This window comes from Oncorhynchus mykiss, chromosome 19 (assembly GCF_013265735.2).
Source record: "Oncorhynchus mykiss isolate Arlee chromosome 19, USDA_OmykA_1.1, whole genome shotgun sequence".
In the NCBI taxonomy this organism is placed as follows: domain Eukaryota; kingdom Metazoa; phylum Chordata; class Actinopteri; order Salmoniformes; family Salmonidae; genus Oncorhynchus; species Oncorhynchus mykiss.
In genome coordinates, this window is record NC_048583.1 from 33,073,343 (window position 1) to 33,095,416 (window position 22,074).

General features: G+C 46.0%; 1 protein-coding gene across 5 annotated transcripts in view; it reads right to left on the reverse strand.

Moving 5' to 3' along the window:
* Window positions 1–22,074, reverse strand: part of LOC110497688 (neuronal PAS domain-containing protein 3) — a 390,976-nt gene that overhangs the window by 302,422 nt on the left and 66,480 nt on the right. For all 5 annotated transcript variants that reach the window (XM_036954672.1, XM_036954671.1, XM_036954670.1 and 2 more), the window contains one exon: window positions 2,565–2,666. In XM_036954672.1, the coding sequence (XP_036810567.1) occupies window positions 2,565–2,666 (102 nt within the window). The remainder of the gene's footprint in view (window positions 1–2,564; window positions 2,667–22,074) is intronic.

Below are 22,074 nucleotides of genomic sequence, written 5' to 3' on the forward strand. Positions count from 1 at the left end.
CTTAAACACACACAAACAGACACACACAGCTTGGTTCCTGACATGCTCTGGCTAAAGTTCCACTTCCACTCTCCCACCTAGAAAGCTATTTCAGACTTGGTTCTCAAGTCTCCTTTTATATTTGCTTTGGGGGTAAAGGAACAGCTGCTATGTTCGAGTTTTATACCTGGAGTATGGAAGTTTTGCAGCTGCATGCATAAAGAATCCCCATGGCAATGGCAACGTGAGATAAGAGAGAGGGAGAGGAAGAGGGGAGGAAGAGGGGAGGGGAGGAGGAAGGATTTATGTGTTTTCAGAGCTTGTCATGCCCTAAAGAGATTCCTTAGGCAAAGCAGGCCACCTGCCACACGGTATATAAAACTCCAGTCTGCAGGCCTGTCTTGCTCTTTCTCCTACTCTAATCGGTAGCTTCACTTGGGTCTTACACAACAGAAGGTTGGTTTCTAGAGCTGGGGTTAGGACAGACATGGCGTTAAAACACGACGGAGGAAGAGGTAGCCGGTTATATCATACTGTGGGCCCTTGTCTGTCAGGTGAAAACAGGCAAACAGAAAATTGGAGACCAAGGACCATTCTGAATGGGATGTAATAATGAATAACTGTATACTGTACCTATAAATGCTTCATTTATGCACCATCAATAGAATAAACTAGACAGCTCCATCTCTACCTTCTCATGTACAGCAATCTACTCCTAGGCTAAGGGCTAACATTGATGCTCCTTAGCCCTAACTGTATAGTAGTGTATTAATGGTGATGTGTACTGAGACACAGACAGTGAGAGACTCACCCTGATCTTCCCACACCTCATCAAGGTATACAGCTCAATCCTTGTGTGCTGTTATCTAGGGGCAAGGGGTGTTTGTGTGTGTGTGTGTAAAGCAGCACATAAGGAGTAAGGGGGTGGGGGCGGGGGGGCGGGGGGCGGGGGTTACTGAGACGGGGATCAGGGGCAAGTGGAGCGGACTGCTAGCTCACCTCAGAGCGCTTGGTAAACGAGAAGAGACAGGTGTGCTGGGGGAACCTGGGCCGCTACAGCCCTGCTCGGCCCTGCTCGGGGAAGAAGTGGCCATCCTTCTCACCCACAGCCATTTATCTCAATTTCACCCTGTGCTGCAAACCGCTTACAACACACACACGCTGTCCGGCCCGTACATTCAGGCACCGTTTAAACTAATCATGGTGGCAGAATGGGGCCTAGCTTCATCAGCATAGAAAAACCCATCTAAACCTAGCTCCCTACCACATAGTATACACAACTTTAAAGCAACACACACACACAGTGTTCCTCTTCATCTCAGCTGAAATTTGGCCACTACTTAGCCTGGCTAAGAAGCCGTATTGCTAGTGCTGAGTTGAACCACTACTCTCAATAGACAAATAGAGAAAGTGAGTAGCTGAAGAAAGTAAAGGCCGAGGTAGGCAGTATTCATCTGGACCCTCAGTATACTGCCTGTGTGTGTGTGTGTGTGTGTGTGTGTGTGTGCGCGCACGCGCGCGTGTGTGTGTGCGTGCGTGCGTGTGTGAGACAGCACATAAAGGGGTCTAGGCCTGAGAGTAGGCTAATCATAAACACAGACTGTAATGACCTATTAAGAAGTGTTTTTTTCTCCAAAGCGTTACATAAATCCCCTTTATTCAGGCCGACAGTAATCCTGCCGTCGCCCCTGTGCTGTACGTCAGAGGGAGAGAGGGATGGAATCCATCTGAGAGCTAGAGGAATTATGCTCCATGTTCATTTCCTAATGTGTAAGCCTGGCTCTCTTACTACAAATGAAAAGATGTCCTCATGAAGCTGTAAGCCAGCTAGACGTCGAGACGTAGCCTCAGTGGAATACGGAATGCGTCACAAGTTGACTTCCCACAATGCCACTGACCACTACGAAGCCTTGTATCGTCCCCAGTTTGATAGCACAGAACAGGCTCCCCTGCGTTATAAAGGGACAGTCAGTGTTTCTCTGAGAGGTGTATTGTTGATCAGCTCGGAGACACAGCTTCAATAAGAGCATGACTGTCTACATACTGTATTGTCTTTGGCTGGCAAAGGAAGAGAGGGATCCTTCATTTCAACTGTGGTTACCTACTGTAGAAGAAACATAGCTAACTCCCCTTAGATCTATTAACTCAGTATCACAAATGACATTAAAAAAAAAGCAAAATTACATAAAAAAGCAAAATGACTTAAATAAATAAAAAATAAAGAACATTACAGCACAGCTTCCTGGGGGATTTTTAATTATACATGTCATTATGTGTTGCTCAAAAGCGACCATGAACTTTCTAATTTGACCACATTTAAAAACTACAGAAGCCAACATTGAAAAAAGTATAGCAACACCCAAGTGCATCTAGGCCTACATTTTGGGTTAAGTAAAGTGGAGTTATGTCATTTTATGCACAAGCCGGCATCCTTAACCATGTTCTCTCTCTAACCAGACCAGAGAGAGAGTTCGCTTGTATTGTAAAAGTATGTGTGGCAGCTGAGCTGTGCCCTGGTATGCCCCTGTCCAGAAGGAAGAAGGGAGGGCAGAGAAAGGAAGGAAGGGGGAAAGGGATGGAATTACCATGGCGATGAGGTATGTTGTTGCCCTCCTCCAAGGTGGAGTGTCTTGGGCCTAGAGGCAGAACAGGAGCTGGCATTAGCAGGCCTCTCCCAGTAAGGGTCGCTGTGGAGAAACAACGTGAAAATCTCTTAAAGCCTATAAGGAGAGAAGAAGAGTACGGAGCACAACCATACATATACTGTCTATACATGTATGCATATGGTTCTGGTGTGAGCCCCTCTATCCCCCCCCCTCCCCCCTCAAAGTCCACAAAGATCATTAATGACACATATTGATCTAAGGCAGAGACAAGATGCAGTTCCCATTTAAGTTACAAAGAAATGTGTCACTTCTTTCACAGTATTCAGTAATGATGGTGTTTCTAAACGAGACTGTACCACAAAAGGACATGTAATGTACGCAAGCATGCAATCATTTCCACCAACAGTTACATGAAAACAGGGTGTGTGACGTTGATGGGTTGATTCAGTCACATGGAACCATATACCCATGGAAGGGAAACTTCTGTGGAGCCACATTCTCTCAAAAATTCAGACTCTCAGACTCTCAAATCACACGTCAAAAGTATACTACTACTACTACTACTACTAATAATCATTTATTAAGTTACTTTTTAGGGAATTATCTTTTTAGGGAATTATCTTTTTAGGGAATTATCTTTTTAGGGAATTATCTTTTTAGGGAATTATCTTTTTAGGGAATTATCTTTTTAGGGAATTATCTTTTTAGGGAATTATCTTTTTAGGGAATTATCTTTTTAGGGAATTATCTTTTTAGGGAATTATTTTGAACTCTACACACCCATAAAGAGTGACTGTCAGAACTGATATAGTATTCGATTGTTCATATGCCCTGCGAATCAGTGAACTGCTTCGAGGTGTGGGTGAACATTAGATACAGTATGTACCATGCAGCGAAACACTGACATTGTCCGCACATTCTGTATGGATATTAAGACACTTGATTGGCAGGTTGACTTCATATTTGTCACCTGCGCGTCATCAGACTCACCTGGACTCCATCACCTCCCTGATTACCTTCCCTATAAATGTCACTCCCTTTGGTTCCTTCCCCAGGCGTTATTGTTTCGGGCAAAAGGTGTCATGTCTGTGCGTTCGTGGTTTCTTGTTTTGTATTACGTTCCGTTTATTTATTAAAACACTCACTCCCTGAACTAGCTTCCAGACTCTCAACGCACACGTCACACTATTCTTTGTATGTTATTTTGAGCATGACCATGAACTGCTGCTATATGGTTAGAATAGAACAGGACTCAGGGATAATATTATATATATATATTCTCTTGAAAATAGGTGCGTGTCTCAAGCAAACTGTCTCAAGCAAACTGATTATCCCTGAGTCCTGTTCTATTCTAACCATATTTTACATATATATATATATATATATATAGTGTAAAATAAAATGAGTCATTGATTTATAGACACTGGTTTTCATTCGATTTTTGATCAAGTATAATTTACAGAGGAATATTGAGGAAAGGTACATACTAATTGTATTTAGATAAATTGTCGTGTTATTGTTGTCAGGTATACATCTACTTTAGTCCAACTCAGTACATTAGAAAAGACAGTTGCAACTCTCTCTTACAATCACAATTTAAAGCTATCGAACCCCATCCCAGTGCTGACACGCTGTATTCCCTAGCATGCTACAGTAGCAGATACCCATGGACTTCCAGCCATTGCGCTAACACTAGTTAGCGATGGCTAGCGAAACTACCTCTAACTTCCATCATACTGGACGCAGAGACATACAATAATATCCATGAGTTCATCTGACCCTAGGGATGTAGATAAAGGCTCTCATTGCCAAAATCCCAAAGTATCCCTTTAAGGACCTCCTCACACCATCCTATTAAACAGCATGGTCTCACTATGAACGGGGGAAGCATTTACAGGAAAGAGATGGCAGCAGCTCTCTCTGGGAGCGTCACTTGCACTGTACAGCCCTCACTAGCTAGCTAGCCAGCTATCTCCCTCAAGATTGATGCGTTGCAATTTACAAACGTCTGCAAGCCACATGTCACTTAGTAGAATTTATTCCCTGCAGGTATGGGTAATGTCAGCCAGTGCAATATGCTCCACAATAGCCGCCACCACCACTGCCACTATACACTGAATGAAACTACAAAAAGACACACACACACACACATACACACACGCGCGCGCACGGACACACTATCTGGCCTGAATGGCACAAAAAACAGCACAATAGATGTGGTTTCAAGGCCACAAGGTAAATTGCAGACAGCGATGGGAGATTTGGACCATTTTTCAAGGCTGACTATATTACACACTGTACCGGAATTGTGTTGAAATTATACACTTTTTCACGTGGGAGAAAACGAATCCCACCAGCCCCATTCTACTCTATAAAATGTTCCAATGTGGCCTTTAGACGATTTCCTAGGAATCAGCCATGTGATTGAAAACATGTCACTTTTACACCACCCCACTGTTCCTTCTCTGTTTCCACTCTGGTGGCAGGTAATCTAGCGGTTAGAGACGCGGGCCTGCAACCAGAGGGTTGCCAGTCTGAATCCTAGGTTCCTTCTCTGTTTCCACTCTAGCGGCAGGTAATCTAGCGGTTAGAGACGCGGGCCTGCAACCAGAGGGTTGCCAGTCTGAATCCCAGGTTCCTTCTCTGTTTCCACTCTGGCAGCAGGTAATCTAGCGGTTAGAGAGGCGGGCCTGCAACCAGAGGGTTGCCAGTCTGAATCCTAGGTTCCTTCTCTGTTTCCACTCTGGCAGCAGGTAATCTAGCGGTTAGAGAGGCGGGCCTGCAACCAGAGGGTTGCCAGTCTGAATCCCAGGTTCCTGCTCTGTTTCCACTCTGGCAGCAGGTAATCTAGCGGTTAGAGAGGCGGGCCTGCAACCAGAGGGTTGCCAGTCTGAATCCCAGGTTCCTTCTCTGTTTCCACTCTGGCAGCAGGTAATCTAGCGGTTAGAGAGGCGGGTCTGCAACCAGAGGGTTGCCAGTCTGAATCCCAAATTCCTTCTCTGTTTCCACTCTGGCAGCAGGTAATCTAGCGGTTAGAGAGGCGGGCCTGCAACCAGAGGGTTGCCAGTCTGAATCCCAGGTTCCTTCTCTGTTTCCACTCTGGCAGCAGGTAATCTAGCGGTTAGAGAGGCGGGCCTGCAACCAGAGGGTTGCCAGTCTGAATCCCAGGTTCCTGCTCTGTTTCCACTCTGGCAGCAGGTAATCTAGCGGTTAGAGAGGCGGGCCTGCAACCAGAGGGTTGCCAGTCTGAATCCCAGGTTCCTTCTCTGTTTCCACTCTGGCAGCAGGTAATCTAGTGATTAGAGAGGCGGGCCTGCAACCAGAGGGTTGCCAGTCTGAATCCCAGGTTCCTTCTCTGTTTCCACTCTGGCAGCAGGTAATCTAGCGGTTAGAGAGGCGGGCCTTCAACCAGAAGGTTGCCAGTCTGAATCCCAGGTTCCTTCTCTGTTTCCACTCTGGCAGCAGGTAATCTAGCGGTTAGAGAGGCGGGCCTGCAACCAGAGGGTTGCCAGTCTGAATCCCAGGTTCCTTCTCTGTTTCCACTCTGGAAGCAGGTAATCTAGCAGTTAGAGAGGCGGGCCTGCAACCAGAGGGTTGCCAGTCTGAATCCCAGGTCCGACGGGGAACATCTGGTGGGAAGTGACTTAACCCCCCACAACAACAGCTCCCGGGCGCCCAGTGTCAGCCCCCCCCCTCTCACCTCTCCCAAATAATTGTAACTGTGTGTCTTTCGGAAAGGCTGGGTTTGAAGAGGAAGTCACATTTCAGTTGGACCTTGTGTGCAATTGACCAAAGCACCTGTGAGCCTTTAAGTTGTTTTCTCAACATGTTTTAACTTCTGACATGCAGGTCGAAAATCCACAATCCCCTGCATATACTGTATATCTGAGTCTGGATTTAGACAGGTGATCTAGTCTTACTGCTAGGGGATTGGAGCTTGGTGTTTACTTGGTGTTCCTGGGCTGGACCAGGGGGTAGAAAGCCTGGAAGGTCAGAACCAGAGCTATCCTGGCACCAGAGGGGTTTTCTGCAGTGAGGCATAACACTAGTGGTGCTCATTGGGTGGATAGAGAGATATAGAAAGCACTGGACGTTTGTTTGAGGATTGTTATCCAGCCATGATGGCTCTTTGTCAAAACAGCAGCCTGATCCTCATCCTGATCAGCTCACCGCATGCCTCTGTTTCTCTGCGTGAATGAGGTCTGCAAGGGTGGATGGTGGGGCTTTCTCTCCTCTCCTCTCCTTACCGCTCCTCCCTCTCCCATCCTCCCCTCCTCTCCTACCCTCTCTTCACCTTATCTCTCCTCCCTCTCCCATCCTCTCCTACCCTCTCTTCACCTTATCTCTCCTCTCCTCTCCTTACCTCCCTCTCCCATCCTCCCCTCCTCTCCTACCCTCTCTTCACCTTATCTCTCCTCTCCTCTCCTTACCTCCCTTTCCCATCCTCCTCTCCTCTCATACCCTCTCTTCACCTTATCACTCCTCTCCTCTCCTTGCCTCCTTGCCTCCCTCCCCCATTCTCCCCTCCTCTCCTACCCTCTCTTCACCTTATCTCTCCTCTCCTCTCCTTACCTCCCTCTCCCATCCTCCTCTCCTCTCCTACCCTCTCTTCACCTTATCTCTCCTCTCCTCTCCTTACCTCCCTCTCCCATCCTCCCCTCCTCTCCTACCCTCTCTTCACCGTATCTCTCCTCCCTATCTCTCCTCCCTCTCCCATCCTCCCCTCCTCTCCTACCCTCTCTTCACCTTATCTCTCCTCCCTATCTCTCCTCCCTCTCCCATCCTCCCCTCCTCTCCTATCCTCTCTTCACCTTATCTCTCATCCCTCATCTCCTCTCCTATCCTCCCCTCCTCTCCTACCCTCCCCTCCTCCTCTCCTCTTCCCTCATCTCCTCTCCTCTCCTCCCCTCCTCTCTCTTCAGCATATCTCTCCTCCCTCTCCTCTCCTACCCTCCCCTCCTCCTCTCCTCTTCCCTCATCTCCTCTCCTCCCCTCCTCTCTCTTCACCTTATCTCTCCTCCCTCTCCTCTTCTCCCCCCCCCCCCCCCCCCCACTCTCTCTCTCTCTCTCTCACTCTCTTTCCGGCCCCCTGAATGTGTTAACAGGCACATCTCTGCTCTGCTCCTCTGAGGTAAGGGGCTCAAATCAAAGGGCTGAATCAGAATCGTTGAGCGATGTACAAACAAACAAAGAAAATAAAAAAACAGCCAATGAGGTCTGCATCATCAGTCTTCAACAGAGACATGCAGCAGGAAACAACCAAACCCCCTGCTGAGAAACACTTTCCTCAAACCTGTCATTCATTGACAAGACAGGGGGACAACATTGTAGGCTATTTTGCTCTGTGAAACAACAACAACCTGGCACCTATGGAGAGGATACAGAGACCCATGGAGCCAGACATGAGTAGAGGAGCACAGAGACCCATGGAGCCAGACATGAGTAGAGGAGCACAGAGACCCATGGAGCCAGACATGAGTAGATGAGCACAGAGACCCATGGAGCCAGACATGAGTAGAGGAGCACAGAGACCCATGGAGCCAGACATGAGTAGAGGAGCACAGAGACCCATGGAGCCAGACATGAGTAGAGGAGCACAGAGACCCATGGAGCCAGACATGAGTAGAGGTGTATTGGGTTCTGCGGTGATGATGAAAAGATATTTGCTGGAGCCTGGCGGTAGTAAGTGGCTGATGAATAAGAGTGGTCAGATCCCAGGAAGAGCAACCTCCTGCTGTTAAACCACACACACACACACACACACACACACAGGAGGAGGGACCGTCTCCCACTATTAAACCACCCCAGAGGAAGTCCCAGCCCCTCCTCAGAACCCAACCCTCCCCTGGCTGGCTGACATGTTTATTGGGACTTTATATTGACTCCAGGATCGGGTGGTTGGGGCCAGCCAGTTGATTTAAAAGGCCTTTTATCGATGTCATCTGGAGGACTGAGGTGAGTGACATTTACAGGTAAATTCTCTCCCTGTACTGCCAGACTACTACAATAACACAGTCCTTCCACCGGTTAACTGACCACACCTCCATAGTACCTCTCCCTCTCCATGCTGCATGGCGCTGGGAAGAGATCAATCTTACGTAGGGAGGCCATCGACTGAGACTATGTGGTTAACCCTTCATTGGGTTGGAGGGGAGTTAACAGCTTTCCCAAGGGGGAGAGCGCTGTCTGATTTCAGCTTAACAGAAACTCTCCCCACATAAAACGTATCATGTAATGTAACTAATTGCCCTACCAAACAACACACAAGGGACCTACATTATGGTTAGGCTACTGTTGAGCCATGCACTGCATCAAAATGTATAATTAATTGGTAAGACTAGTGAGTATAATTAAGTATAGTATGGCGGAAGACAAGTTCAAAACGTTCAAACTTTCGTTCATTTAATTGGTCTAAGAAATATATTAACTACAAAATGTAGAGTACAACACGGGGGCATGTTGTGACTATGTACTACATTAGAATGTCAAGTGTATCAGTTCTCCAAGCTAGTAGATCATCCACTGTGTAAAGAGAGGGAATATCTTCTCTGTATGCTGTCTGTCTGTCTCAATGAATATTTAACCACTACATGAGTCCTGGCATCCAGCCAGCAGACAGGGTCTAACGTTCCCTGATATCAAAGCTACACTATACACTGCATTCGGAAAGTGTTCAGGCCGCTTGACTTTTTCCACATTTTGTTACGTTAAAGCCTTATTCTATAACGAATTAAATTAACTTTTTTTTATCATCAATCTCCACACAATACCCTATAATGACAAAGTGAAAATTGTTTTTAGATTTTATTTTTGCAAATGTATTAAAAATGAAAAATGAATTATTTACATAAGTATTCAGATCCTTTGCTATGAGTCTCGAAATTGAGCTCAAGTGCATCTTGTTTCCGTTGGCCATCCTTGAGATGTTTCTACAACTTGATTGGAGTCCACCTGTGGTAAATTCAATTGATTGGACATGATTTTGAAAGGCACCCACCTGTCTATATAAGGTCTCACAGTTGACAGTGTCTGTCAGAGCAAAAACCAAGCCATGAGGTCGAAGGAGAGCTCCGAGACAGGATTGTGTCGAGGCACAGATCTGGGGAAGGGTACCAAAACATTTCTGCAGCATTGAAGGTCCCCAAGAACACAGTGGCCTCCATCACTCTTGAATGGAAGAAGTTTGGAACCACCATAACTCTCCCTAGAGCTGGTCGCCCGGCCAAACTGGTTAAATCGGTGGAGAAGGGCCTTGGTTAGGGAGGTGACCAAGAAACCGATGGTCACTCTGAGAGAGCTCCAGAGTTCCTCTGTGGAGATGGGAGAACCTTCCAGAAGGACAACCATCTAAAGAACAGCACTCCACCAATAAGGCCTTTATGGTAGAGTGGCTAGACAGAAGCCACTCCTCAGTGAAAGGCACATGACAGCCCGCTTGGAGAATGCCAAAAGCACCTAAAGGACTCTCAGACCATGAGAAAGGAGATGATCTGGTCTAATGAAATCAAGATTGAACTCTTTGGCCTGAATGCCAAGCACCACGTGTAGAAGAAACCTGGCACCATCCCTACCTGTGAAGCATGGTGGTGGCAGCATCTTGCTGTGGGGATGTTTTTCAGTGGCAGTGACTGGGAGACTAGTCAGGATTGAGGTAAAGATCAATGGAGCAAAGTACAGTGAGATCTTTGATGAAAACCTGCTCCAGAGCGATTAGGACCTCAGACTGAGGGCGAAGGTCCACCTTCCAACAGGACAATGACCAAAAGCACACAGCCAAGACAATGCAGGAGTGGCTTCAGGTCAAGTCTCTGAATGTCATTGAGTGGCCCACCCAGAGCCCGGACTTAAACCCAATCGAACATCTCTGGAGAGACCTGAAAATAGCTGTGCAGCGACGCTCCCTATCCAACCTGACAGAGCTTGAGAGGATCTACAGAGCAAAATGGGAGAAACTCCCCAAATACAGATGTGCCAAGCTTGTAGCGTCATACCCAAGAGGCCTCTAGGCTGTAATCGGAGCTAAAGGTGCTCCAACAAAGTACTGAGTAAAGGGTCTGAATACTTATGTAAATGTGATATTTCAGTTTTAAATTTTGTATACATTTGCAAAAATGTCAAAAAACATGTTTTTTTTGCTTTTTCATTATGAGGTATTGTGTGTAGATTGATGAAGATTTTTTTAAATTTTTTTATTTTAAAATAAGGCTGTAACGTAACAAAATGTGGAAAAACTCAAGGGGTCTGAATACTTTCCGAATGCACTGTATATACAAAAGTATGTGGACACAACTTCAAATTAGTGGATTTGGCTATTTCAGCCACACCCGTTGCTGACAGGTGTATAAAATCGAGCACACAGCCATGCAATCTCCATGGACAAACATTGACAGTGGAATGGCCTTACTGAAGAGCTCAGTGACTTTCAACGTGGCACCGTCACAGGATGCCACCTTTTCAACAAGTCAGTTCGTCAAATGTCTGCTTTGCTTGAGCTGCCCCGGTCAAATACAAGTGCTGTTATTGTAAAGTGGAAACATCTAGGAGCAACAACGGTCAGCCGCGAAGTGGTAGGCCACACAAACTCACAGAACAGGACCGCCAGATGCTGAAGCGCATAGCTAATGAAAAGCATCTGTCCTCGGTTGCAACACTCACTATCGAGTTCCTGGAGGCAACGTCAGCACAAAAACTGTTCGTTGGGAGCTTCATGAAATGGGTTTCCATGGCCGAGCAGCCGCACACAAGCTTAAGATCACCATGCGCAATGCCAAGCGTTGGCTGGAGTGGTGCAAAGCTTACCTCCATTGGATTCTGGAGCAGAGGAAACGTGTTCTCTGGAGTGATGAATCACGCTTCAGACCTCTTAGTCCCAGTGAAGGGAAATCTTAACGCTACAGCATACAATGACATTCTAGATGATTCTGTGCTTCCAACTTGGGGAAGGCCCTTTCCTGTTTCAGCATGCCAATGCACGAAGCGAGGTCCATACAGATATGGTTTGTTGAGATCGGTGTAGAAGAACTTGACTGGCCTGCACAGAGCCCTGATCTCAACCCCATCGAACACCTTTGAGATTAATTGGAACGCCGACTGCGAGCCAGGCCTAATCGCCCAACATCAGTGCCCAACCTCACTGATGCTTTTTGTGGCTGAATGGAAGCAAGTCCCCACAGCAACGTTTCAACATCTAGTGGAAAGCCTTCCCAGAAGAGTGGAGGCTGTTATAGCAGGAAAGGAGGGACCAACTCCACAGTAATGCCCGTGATTTTGAAATGAGATGGTCGACGAGCAGGTGTCCACATACCTTTGTAGTGTATGACACACACACACACACTCACTTTTCCCCCTTCACACCACGCAGAACAGATTATACACTGCTTTATGCAGATGTTCTAGACTTCCTCTATAGTGACCACCACACTACTCTACTCTTCACCAATCCAAATCCTTGTTAGGCAAAGGTTGCTCTGACATTTTGTTGAAGTGAGTGAACGCTGTATTACTGTAATATATTTCATCCGAGGGGCCTGGGCTGTTAACTGGGACTCTTAGTGGTACTTGACAGACCATCACAGAGTGTATAAACCCTGAAGAGTAGAGGAGTGGATAGGCTCTTAGATACTACTGTCACATTCAGGAATTGTTCCGATGAATTATACAGGAATGTGCAATTGTGCCGGAGAGAGAAAGGCTTTCATGGATATCAGCAGCACATTGGTGGAAGGGCTCCAATATTCAATAAATCCCTTGCATGGTGACACCATTTCAAATGTTCAATGGCATTTAATTGGTGATGAAAGGACACATATCTTTGCATCCTCAATCCCAACAGTATTGGGAGAGCTGTCTGATGGCTGGCCTGTACACTTCCCTGTCTGTCCCACCTCTGGTTCCTGAGCTGGCCTCCTCCCAGGCTCACAGCTACGAGGCTGAATGATTAACCACAGTCTAGTGCTCCACATCAAACCTGCACAGTCTGCACACCACAATGCCCTGCACGGGAGAGACAGAGGGCCACGCCATCTCTACACAACGCTGTCATTCACTCACCCATGCACTGACAAACACTCTCTGCTGGTTGCAGGACACAGCGCTGGGCTGAGGACAAAGGCAGAGGTAGTCAGAGATACCGTTCTTCTCCTTGGCTGTGACAACAGGAAGCCACCACTACTTAATCAGCAACAAAAGAGTCTTGGAAAGCAATGTCACACAAGCCCTTTTCAGTGGTCATCTCCTTTGGACGATGTACCACGTAAACAGACATGTACAGACATGTCCAGACACAGGGAGAGAAGGCAGCCATTGGTACACCTATAACCCATCCATATGGTTGGTAAACACTGTATTATTGTACGAAGAAGACAATGGCAGCCTCATTCCTTACATGCTCTTATCATAAGGATGCCAGTCAGTCACTGAGTGGGTGAAACAGCAGTAGTTGGTTAGAGTGATACCTTTAACCAAAGTGTCTCTATTCTCTTCCTAAATGTTTTAGCTCAACTGCGGTGAATGTCAAATATGGGTTTAGAGGTGCCACTTCCAGTATGCACAGAGACACTGTGATTGCTACTGCCAAAGGGTGTGTGTGTGTGTGTGTGTGTGTGTGTGTGTGTGTGTGTGTGTGTGTGTGTGAGTCACACAGTGTGTCTGAGATGGAGAGGTAGTCTGATAGACACCCCAGTGATCCGTAGGTTGTGTTGGTTCTGTCTGTGGCGCTGTCTGAAACCCAGGCATCAGGAGACAGAGAATCAGGCAGCGTAAGCCCTGGCAAACTGACTTGAATCTGCAAATAGAAATACTTGCGACGCCACTCGAGACCTCAAGACTGTTCATCTGACATCTTCTGTGATGAAAGACTACAGCATCCGACTGATAGAGAACATGTCATGTCAATTGGTTTCCAATTGCAATGCCTGCTGTATAATGAAAGTCGATGCGACACAAGATCAGGCTCATGCTCCTCTCGTCGTCCAGCTCTACAATGTCTCAGGATTACGAAGAGGCTAGACTTAAGTCCCATTTTACTGCAGCACAACAACCAATACTAGGAAAAATACTAGAAAATATTCTGCTATTCTGTTCTCCTCCAAGGAATGGAAAGTATGTTTTAACCTAGCAAATGAATCCTATTTAAATAGTTACACGTGTTAAAGAGAGGAGATACAATCATTTTTGCTTAATGCGTAATTAACTCCTGACTGAGAATAATTCATTCCTTCAAGTCAAAGGAGGGATTGAAAAAGGAGGGATGAAAAAGGAGGGATGAAAAGGGAGGGATGAATAAGGAGATATCACCCTCTTCTGTGACTGTCATTGTTGTAATTCACTGTTGTGACACCTGCGGTCACTCTGACCTTCAGCAGCCAATCAGGCTGTTTACTCAGCCTCAACCACACTCTCTCATTGGACTGGGGGAAATTATCACAACCATTATTCAAACAAGACAGCAGCAGCCACAGAGAGAGAGAGAGATAGGGGAAAGAGACTTCAGTTCAGTCCTTCCTCCTCCTTCAACTCAGTCACGGAGGAGGGAGAGACAACTCAGAGGAGAGACGGTTGAAAAGAAAGTCCAACTTCTGAAGGTTCGAAGACGTGACAAAAGCAGAGCAGACGGCAAAAACAAAACCCAGTTAAAAGAAGTGTTGTTTGCTCTCTAGCTTTGTCTGCCTCGCTCTTGAAAGAGCGACTTCAAATCATATTTAATTCCTATTCAAGTGTAAAGTGTCTGATATGCAGATGGAGATATGCCGAATATACAGTAAATACATATTTAATTCCAGGGGACAATTCACGATAAATCTGTCAGAACCACAACTTGTGCCTTCACAATATGCACAGAGGAACAAAAACATTACTTTGAATTTCCTAATGATTACTATTAGGAGGTACTTCAAAATAGTGAAAACACTGACTCTAGATGTATCAGTACTGAGAGACAGAGAGAGAGAGAGAGAGAGAGAGAGAGAGAGAGGGGCAGGGAGAGAGCGAGAGAGGGAGAGAGAGGGGGACAGGGAAAGAGAGAGAGGGGGGACAGAGAGCAAAACGGAGAGAAAGGGAGAGAGAGAGCAAGAGAGATAGAGAGCGGGAGAGAGAGAGAGAGAAAGGGAGAGAGAGAGAGAGAGAGCGAGAGATGTTGACCACAGCTGCCGCCCAGCTCAGTACACTACCTATCTCTATCTGTAGCAGTAGGAATACCACTAGGTCTATTACCCTGGACCTGTGGCTGGGTTCAGGTCAGAGGCAGCGATGTTCAATTAAGCCCTGAGCTATTTGTGTGTGTACAGTGGTACTTTCTCCTGCGATTCTCCATTATGCCAACAATATTCCCTGTCATATTTGATTTGCAGGGCGATGCAGCAAGACTAGAGTGGTTCTGGGAGAGTGTCAGTCACGGCAGGAGGGAGGGAGGGAGGGAGGGAGGGAGGGAGGGAAAATAAGATTTGGTCATTGACTGCATCAGGGAGCTGAGCTGCATCATTGTCCTGTGCCGCCTGCGTTCGTTCTGAAATCACGTCAAGTAGAGGTACCATTATAATTATTGTCTGTGTGCTACTGGAGCAAATCAAGGCTTCTCTGTCTGTAGCTCGTTAATAAAATCTGAAGAATAACAATTACAAGCTATTACTTGAGAAAAGCAGCAGAAAAGCAATTGATACAGCTGGAATGCAGCCAAATAGCTTCCGCACCAATTAGAGTGCCATCTCATCGCCTCTCTTCCGCCCTTTCTTTTTACAGGAAATATTTGAGGGCAAACAACCTCAACCATCATTTGCATGGAGTGTCATTTTGCCGCAACCGATTAGATAGAAAGGGCCAAGTTCCTGCCCTCATAAAATAAAACATCTGGAGATGCCTTAACATATATTACCTATGTATTTATGCATGACTGTATTTATGCATGTCAATCCAGAGTGAGGGGAAAGGGATGCTCAGAGCACCTGAAATATCCAGGACCAATCAGTCAGGACCATTCATTTGCATGGCTCTATATGGTTTCTCTGCAAAGAGAACATGATGTTATCAAATTCTAGAATCAGCTTCCTTTGATGGCGAGCGTGTTTATTTGGGATGGGGAGGCAGGAGGGGGGGAGCGACATGTCTCGGAGACCGTGAATGACATGAACACCGGCACTGGGGAGCTATGGGGTTCTTAAGCGCTCCCTGAGCAGGGGGGGGGGGGGGTGAGGAGGGGAGGGAAGGGAAGGGATTGAGAGGGAGGGAGCTGAGAGAGAGGGCTGGTGAGAGGGGGTGGAGAAAGAGAGAGAGAGACTGTCAGGATGGGTGTGATGGAGGAAGGAAGGAAGGGAGGGAGTGTTGGAGCTGAGAGAGTGAGGGATGCTCAGTGCTCAGTGCCCAGCATGACTCCCAGTCACACAGATTAGACATTCCCTGTGAAACAGCTTCCTCCTCTCAGTCTCTCAGCCTCATCACCTGACGAACAGACAGCCAGTCACACAGTAATGCTCCTACAGCCTCCCTGCCACCAGCAGGCTCCCTATGGCTGGCAGACTACAGCTGATGACCACGAGAAAGAACCCCCTGATGAAATACCGTAGGCTGTCTTCTCATCTGATCTCTTGGGGAGAATGTGAACGAAACCCATGCGACATGGCGTTATCTGACGGAGGATATAATAATCTGTTGACATAGAGTTTCGCAGAGTGATGTAAGCACATCAGCCTTTACTGACTTTGACTAGCCTGAATGTTGAACGTTATAAGTGGGCAGAGATTTAGTCATGTTTACATAACAAAAAGTACATTGTGATTTTGAATGATTTGAAATGTATTGCAACAACTGTAAATGGATGCAGACTGTTCTCAGAGATAGTGAAAAGAGGTTTTGACGTGTATTTAAACACCTCTGATTAACATACAAACACAATTAGGCATTTGACAGCTTCAGTAACACAATGCATACTGAAGCTAGAGTTGTAAAATCTTAATTTGAGGAGAACTTTCCTGCAATGCAATACATGTCAAACGTAGGGTTGTTGAGGTTTAAAATGAATTCTGAAGTTTGCAAATTTCCACTTTGAAATGTCAGACTTGTATCAAACCGTACAGAAAATGTTCATTAATTACAATCCACATAATAATTCAAATGTCCTGTTGCTGCAGGATTATTTTCCTGCTGTAGCAAAACTGGCTCAAAGGAAGATGCTACATCTGCAACTGCAGCTCTGCTGACAACAAACCATTTACATTTTAACATGTAATTGCTGGTTTGTGATAAAAACTAGCTCAGCAGAATACAAGTAGCCTAAAGGTCCTAGAACAAGTCTCCTTGCTCATTTTGTTGACAACCTTTTAATAAAACATGCCACCACATACAATTCATCTGAGACCTGCAATTTCCTCCTGCTTTGCATCGCTGGTAGCTACGGTTTCTAAAAATATTTTTACAAAATATTCCCCCATGCTGGAGCACCATGCCATAGTATTAACTACGAGGTCTGCAATCTCACCTTAATTGTGGATTATACACAGAAAGAAACAGCATGGAGAGGATTTAGAGAGCGAAGGAGAGGAGAGAGTGCGTGTCAGGGCCCTGCAGGCTGCAGCAGAGATGTGGAAACAGTGAACAACTCTGGCACAGACTGCTGCTTTCATCATCTGGGAATTGATTCTGTGGGTTCGTGTCACAACAAGCAGAGATCAAACCGGAATTTGACACAACAAACTTGTCACTACTTCTGGTGCATTAAGCTTACTAATGAACAATAAAAATACCAATCAAATGATTTTGTCCTTTTTTTTCTCCCCACTTGGGGAGATTACACAAGGTACACATCCTCTCTGTGAGAACAAACATCTGACAGAGCGGAGGAGAAGCCCAACAGTCAGCCAGGTGCACTGCAATGGAGGTTATTCTTCTACAACACTTTGTTATTATTATCCAGAGTCTGAAAACAGATCAGGAATGTGTCAGATCTTGACCAATGGCCAGCACAAAACAGTTTATCTACAACCAATTAACCTCTGGTGAAGTGTTGCCAGTGACACCGTAACGGCTCCAGATCTGGCACCAGCCAGCCCAGCCAGCCAGCCCAGCCAGCCATCTCCCGCAGACCCAATCAAATGTGGGTGAAGAGTGAAGAGACTCTATCGTTAGGGCCACATCATGGACTGACCAGGGAAAGCTGTGGGCCCTGGGCCTCTGTTAGGGCCCTGCTCAACTCTATAGTAGCTCTGGTCCTGGTCCAGCCATGTGTTGAACAGAGACCTGTACAGTACCTCTGGTCAATAAGTAATGTGTGGAAGAGAGAGAGAGAGAGAGAGAGAGAGAGAGAGAGAGAGAGAGAGAGAGAGAGAGAGAGAGAGAGAGAGAGAGACAGAGAGAGAGAGAGAGAGAGAGAGAGAGAGAGAGAGAGAGAGAGCTGCTGTTGGACAGCCCAGTGTTTCAGTGTTACTGTGTTGACATAGTGATGAGGCTTTCTGCCAAACAACTGCAAGCAAGACCAAGCAGGGGAGAGGGGAGGAAAGAAGAGGACTCCCTTTCTCTCTCTCTCTCTCTCTCTCTCTCTCTCTCTCTCTCTCTCTCTCTCTCTCTCTCTCTCTCTCTCTCTCTCTCTCTCCCTAACTCTCGCCCTCTCTCCTTCTCCTCCATTCCTCATATGATGACAACTCTTATTGGACAGAGAAAAATATCCCCCTGCCTCCCTCTACCAATACCACACATGTTCCATAAACAAAGATAAAAGAGTACATATAATTAAGCCCTGCCTAGCAAAACGTCTGGAAAGCAGAAAACCTTTGGGCGAGCAGCATTTTGCAGTCACGGTCAGTTAGAGCTCTCCCTGTGGGCAACACAGCGCTGCTCTGGTTCTCTCTTTATAAGGACTAATCTGAATGGCTGGCAAGAGATGGGGGAGTACCAGAGGCATGATGAATCTGCTCTGATGGATGAAGGGAACGGAGTCTAAACTCTGGTGTCCAAATACCCAGCGCGCCTTAGACCTTCTGTCTGAGGACCAACTAGGTTCACCTAGCCACATAATAATACACACAGGCACAAACGACCTGAGAACACAGCAGGAATGTGTGGCCACAGCACTGAACGGAATGATTGAGAAAGCTTCTTCTACTTTCCCCAACGCACAAGTGGTTATCTCCACCCTGCTACCACGAAAATACTTCCACCCTGCTACCATACAGCGGGTAAACGCAAGTATTTCCCGTGACTGTGCCTCAAAGCCAAATGTTTTCCTGACCCACCACTCCACCCTGGACTTGAACATCCTCTATGACCAGATCCACCTATACAAGGCAGCAGTGCCCACCTTTTCCCATACTCTAAAGGACATCGCTCTCAAACGCAGCCCCAACACAGGGACAACAGATCAATAGACACCCGCCCAGCGAGGAGAGGACCAACATCCAGACCACAACACCACCGACCACGTACACACCCCCACCCCAACCAATCAACACCCCCCCCAAATCAACCATGCCCACACCCATTTTAGGCCCCCTCAGATCAGACCTATGCCCCTCCTGCCCTCCCCATGCACCCCACCCCCGCCAAGAGGGCCTCAACATGGAAGTCACACACGCCCAGGCAGTGAGCGGGCAAACAGGCCCGACCCCCACTCTTACACTAACCCAAGCCAATGGCATGTCCCAGATGCTCAGCAGGCTCTGCTCACACTTACTGGCCTGAGGCCAAACCACACGACCAACAACATTGGACACTTTATGGAACACAAAGCCTTCACTATCTCATCCTGGAATATCCCAGGTCTGAGGTCATCTGCATTTGGCCTAAAGAGCAGGAATCCTGGACTTGCTCAAAAAATCTGAAATACAGACATTGTCATCCTACAAGAAACCTGGTATAAAGGAGACGGACCCACTGGTTGCCCTCTAGGTTACAGAGAGCTGGTAGTCCCATCCACCAAACTACCAGGTGTGAAACAGGGAAGGGACTCAGGGGGTATGCTAATTTGGTACAGCGCAGACCTTACTCACTCCATTAAATTAATCAAAACAGGAACATTTTACATTTGGCTAGAAATTCAAAAGGAAATGATCTCAACAGAGAAAAATGTCCTCCTGTGTGCTACCTATATCCCCCCACTAGAATCCCCATACTTTAATGAAGACAGCTTCTCCATCCTGGAGGGGGAAATCAATAATTTCCAGGCCCAGGGACATGTACTAGTCTGTGGCGACCTAAATGTCAGAACCGGACAATAACCTGACACCCTCAGCACACAGGGGGACAAACACCTGCCTGGAGGTGAAAGCATTCCCTCCCCCATTTGCCCCCCCCCCCCAGGTACAACTATGACAGCATAACCAACAAAAATGGGTCACAACTCCTGCAGCTCTGTCACACGCTGGGTATGTACATAGTCAATGGTAGGCTTCGAGGGGACTCCTATGGTAGGTACACCTATAGCTCATCTCTTGGCAGTAGTACTGTAGACTACTTTATCACTGACCTTAACCCAGAGTCTCTCAGAGCATTCACAGTCAGCCCACTGACACCCTTATCAGACAACAGCAAAATCACAGTCTACTTGAACAGAGCAATACTCAATCATGAGGCATCAAAGCCAAAGGAACTGAGTAACATTAAGAAATGCTATAGATGTAGTTTGGAAATGCTAAGGAATGTAGTTTGGAAACCTACCAAAAAATGATTAGGCAACAACAAATTCAATCCCTTCTAGACAACTTCCTGGATAAAACGTTCCACTGTAATAGTGGAGGTGTAAACTTGGCAGTAGAAAATCTTAACAGTATATTTAACCTCTCAGCTTCACTATCAAATCTAAAAATCTCAAATAGAAAACCGAAGAAAATGAACAACAATGATAAATGGTATGATGAAGAATGCAAAAATCTAAGAAAGAAATTGAGAAACCTGTCCAACCAAAAACATTGAGACCCAGAAAACCTGAGTCTACGCCTTCACTATGGTGAATCACTAAAACAATACAGAAATACACTACAGAAAAAGAAGGAACAGCACGTCAGAAATCAGCTCAATGTAATTGAAGAATCCATAGACTCTAACCACTTCTGGGAAAATTGGAAAACACTAAGCAAACAACAACATGAATAATTATCTATCCAAAATGGAGATGTATGGGTAAACCACTTCTCCAATCATTTTGGCTCTATAACAAAGAACAAACAGCAAAAACATTTACATGATCAAATACAAATCTTAGAATCAACTATTAAAGACTACCAGAACACACTGGATTCTCCAATTACCGTGAATGAGTTACAGGACAAAATAAAAACCCTCCAACCCAAAAAGGCCTGTGGTGTTGGTATCCTGGTATCCTGGTATCCTCAATGAACTGATCAAATATACAGACAACAAATTCCAATTGGCTATACTAAAACTCTTTAACATCATCCTTAGCTCTGGCATCTTCCCCAATATTTGGAACTAAGGACTGATCACCCCAATCCACAAAAGTGGAAACACATTTGACCCCAATAACTACCGTTGGATATGTGTCATCAGAATCCTTGGGAAAATCCTCTGCATTATCATTAACAGCAGACTCGTACATTTCCTCAGTGAAAACAATGTCAAATTGTCTCTTTACCAAATTATCGCACAACAGACCATGTATTCACCCTGCACACCCTAATTGACAAACAAACAAACCAAAACAAAGGCAGTCTTCTCGTGCTTTGTTGATTTCAAAAAAGCCTTAGACTAAATTTGTCATGATTTGTCATGAGTTTGCTATAGAAATTGATGGAAAGTGGTGTTGGGGTAAAAACATACGACATTATAAAATCCATGTACACAAACAACAAGTGTGTGGTTAAAATAGGCAAAAAATACACACATTTCTTCCCACAGGGATGTGGGGTGAGACAGGGATGCAGCTTAAGCCCCACCCTCTTCAACATATATATCAAAGGATTGGCGAGGGCACTAGAAAAGTCTGCAGCACCCGGCCTCACCCTACTAGAATCTACTAAAAGGAACATCAAATTCAACATACCAATTAGGACCTGGCGGAAAATACTTGAATCAGTTAAAAACCCTGTTGCCCTTTATGGTTGTGAGGTCTGGGGTCCACTCACCAACCAAGAATCACACCAAATTGAGACTCTGCATGCAGAATTCTGCAAAAATATCCTCTGTGTACAACGTAGAACACCAAATAATGCACGCAGAGCAGAATTAGGCCGATACCCGCTAATGATCAAAATCCAGAAAAGAGCCTTTAAATTCTACAACCACCTAAAAGGAAGCAATTCCCAAACCTTCCATAACAAAGCCATCACCTACAGAGAGTTGAACCTGGAGAAGAGTCCCCTAAGAAAGCTGGTCCTGGGGCTCTGTTAACAAACACAAACAGACCTCACAGAGACCCAGGACAGCAACACAATTAGACCCAAACAAATCATGAGAAAACAAAAAGATAATTACTTGACACATTGGAAATAATTAACAAAAAACCTGAGCAAACTAGAATGCTATTTGACCCTAAACAGAGAGTACACAGTGG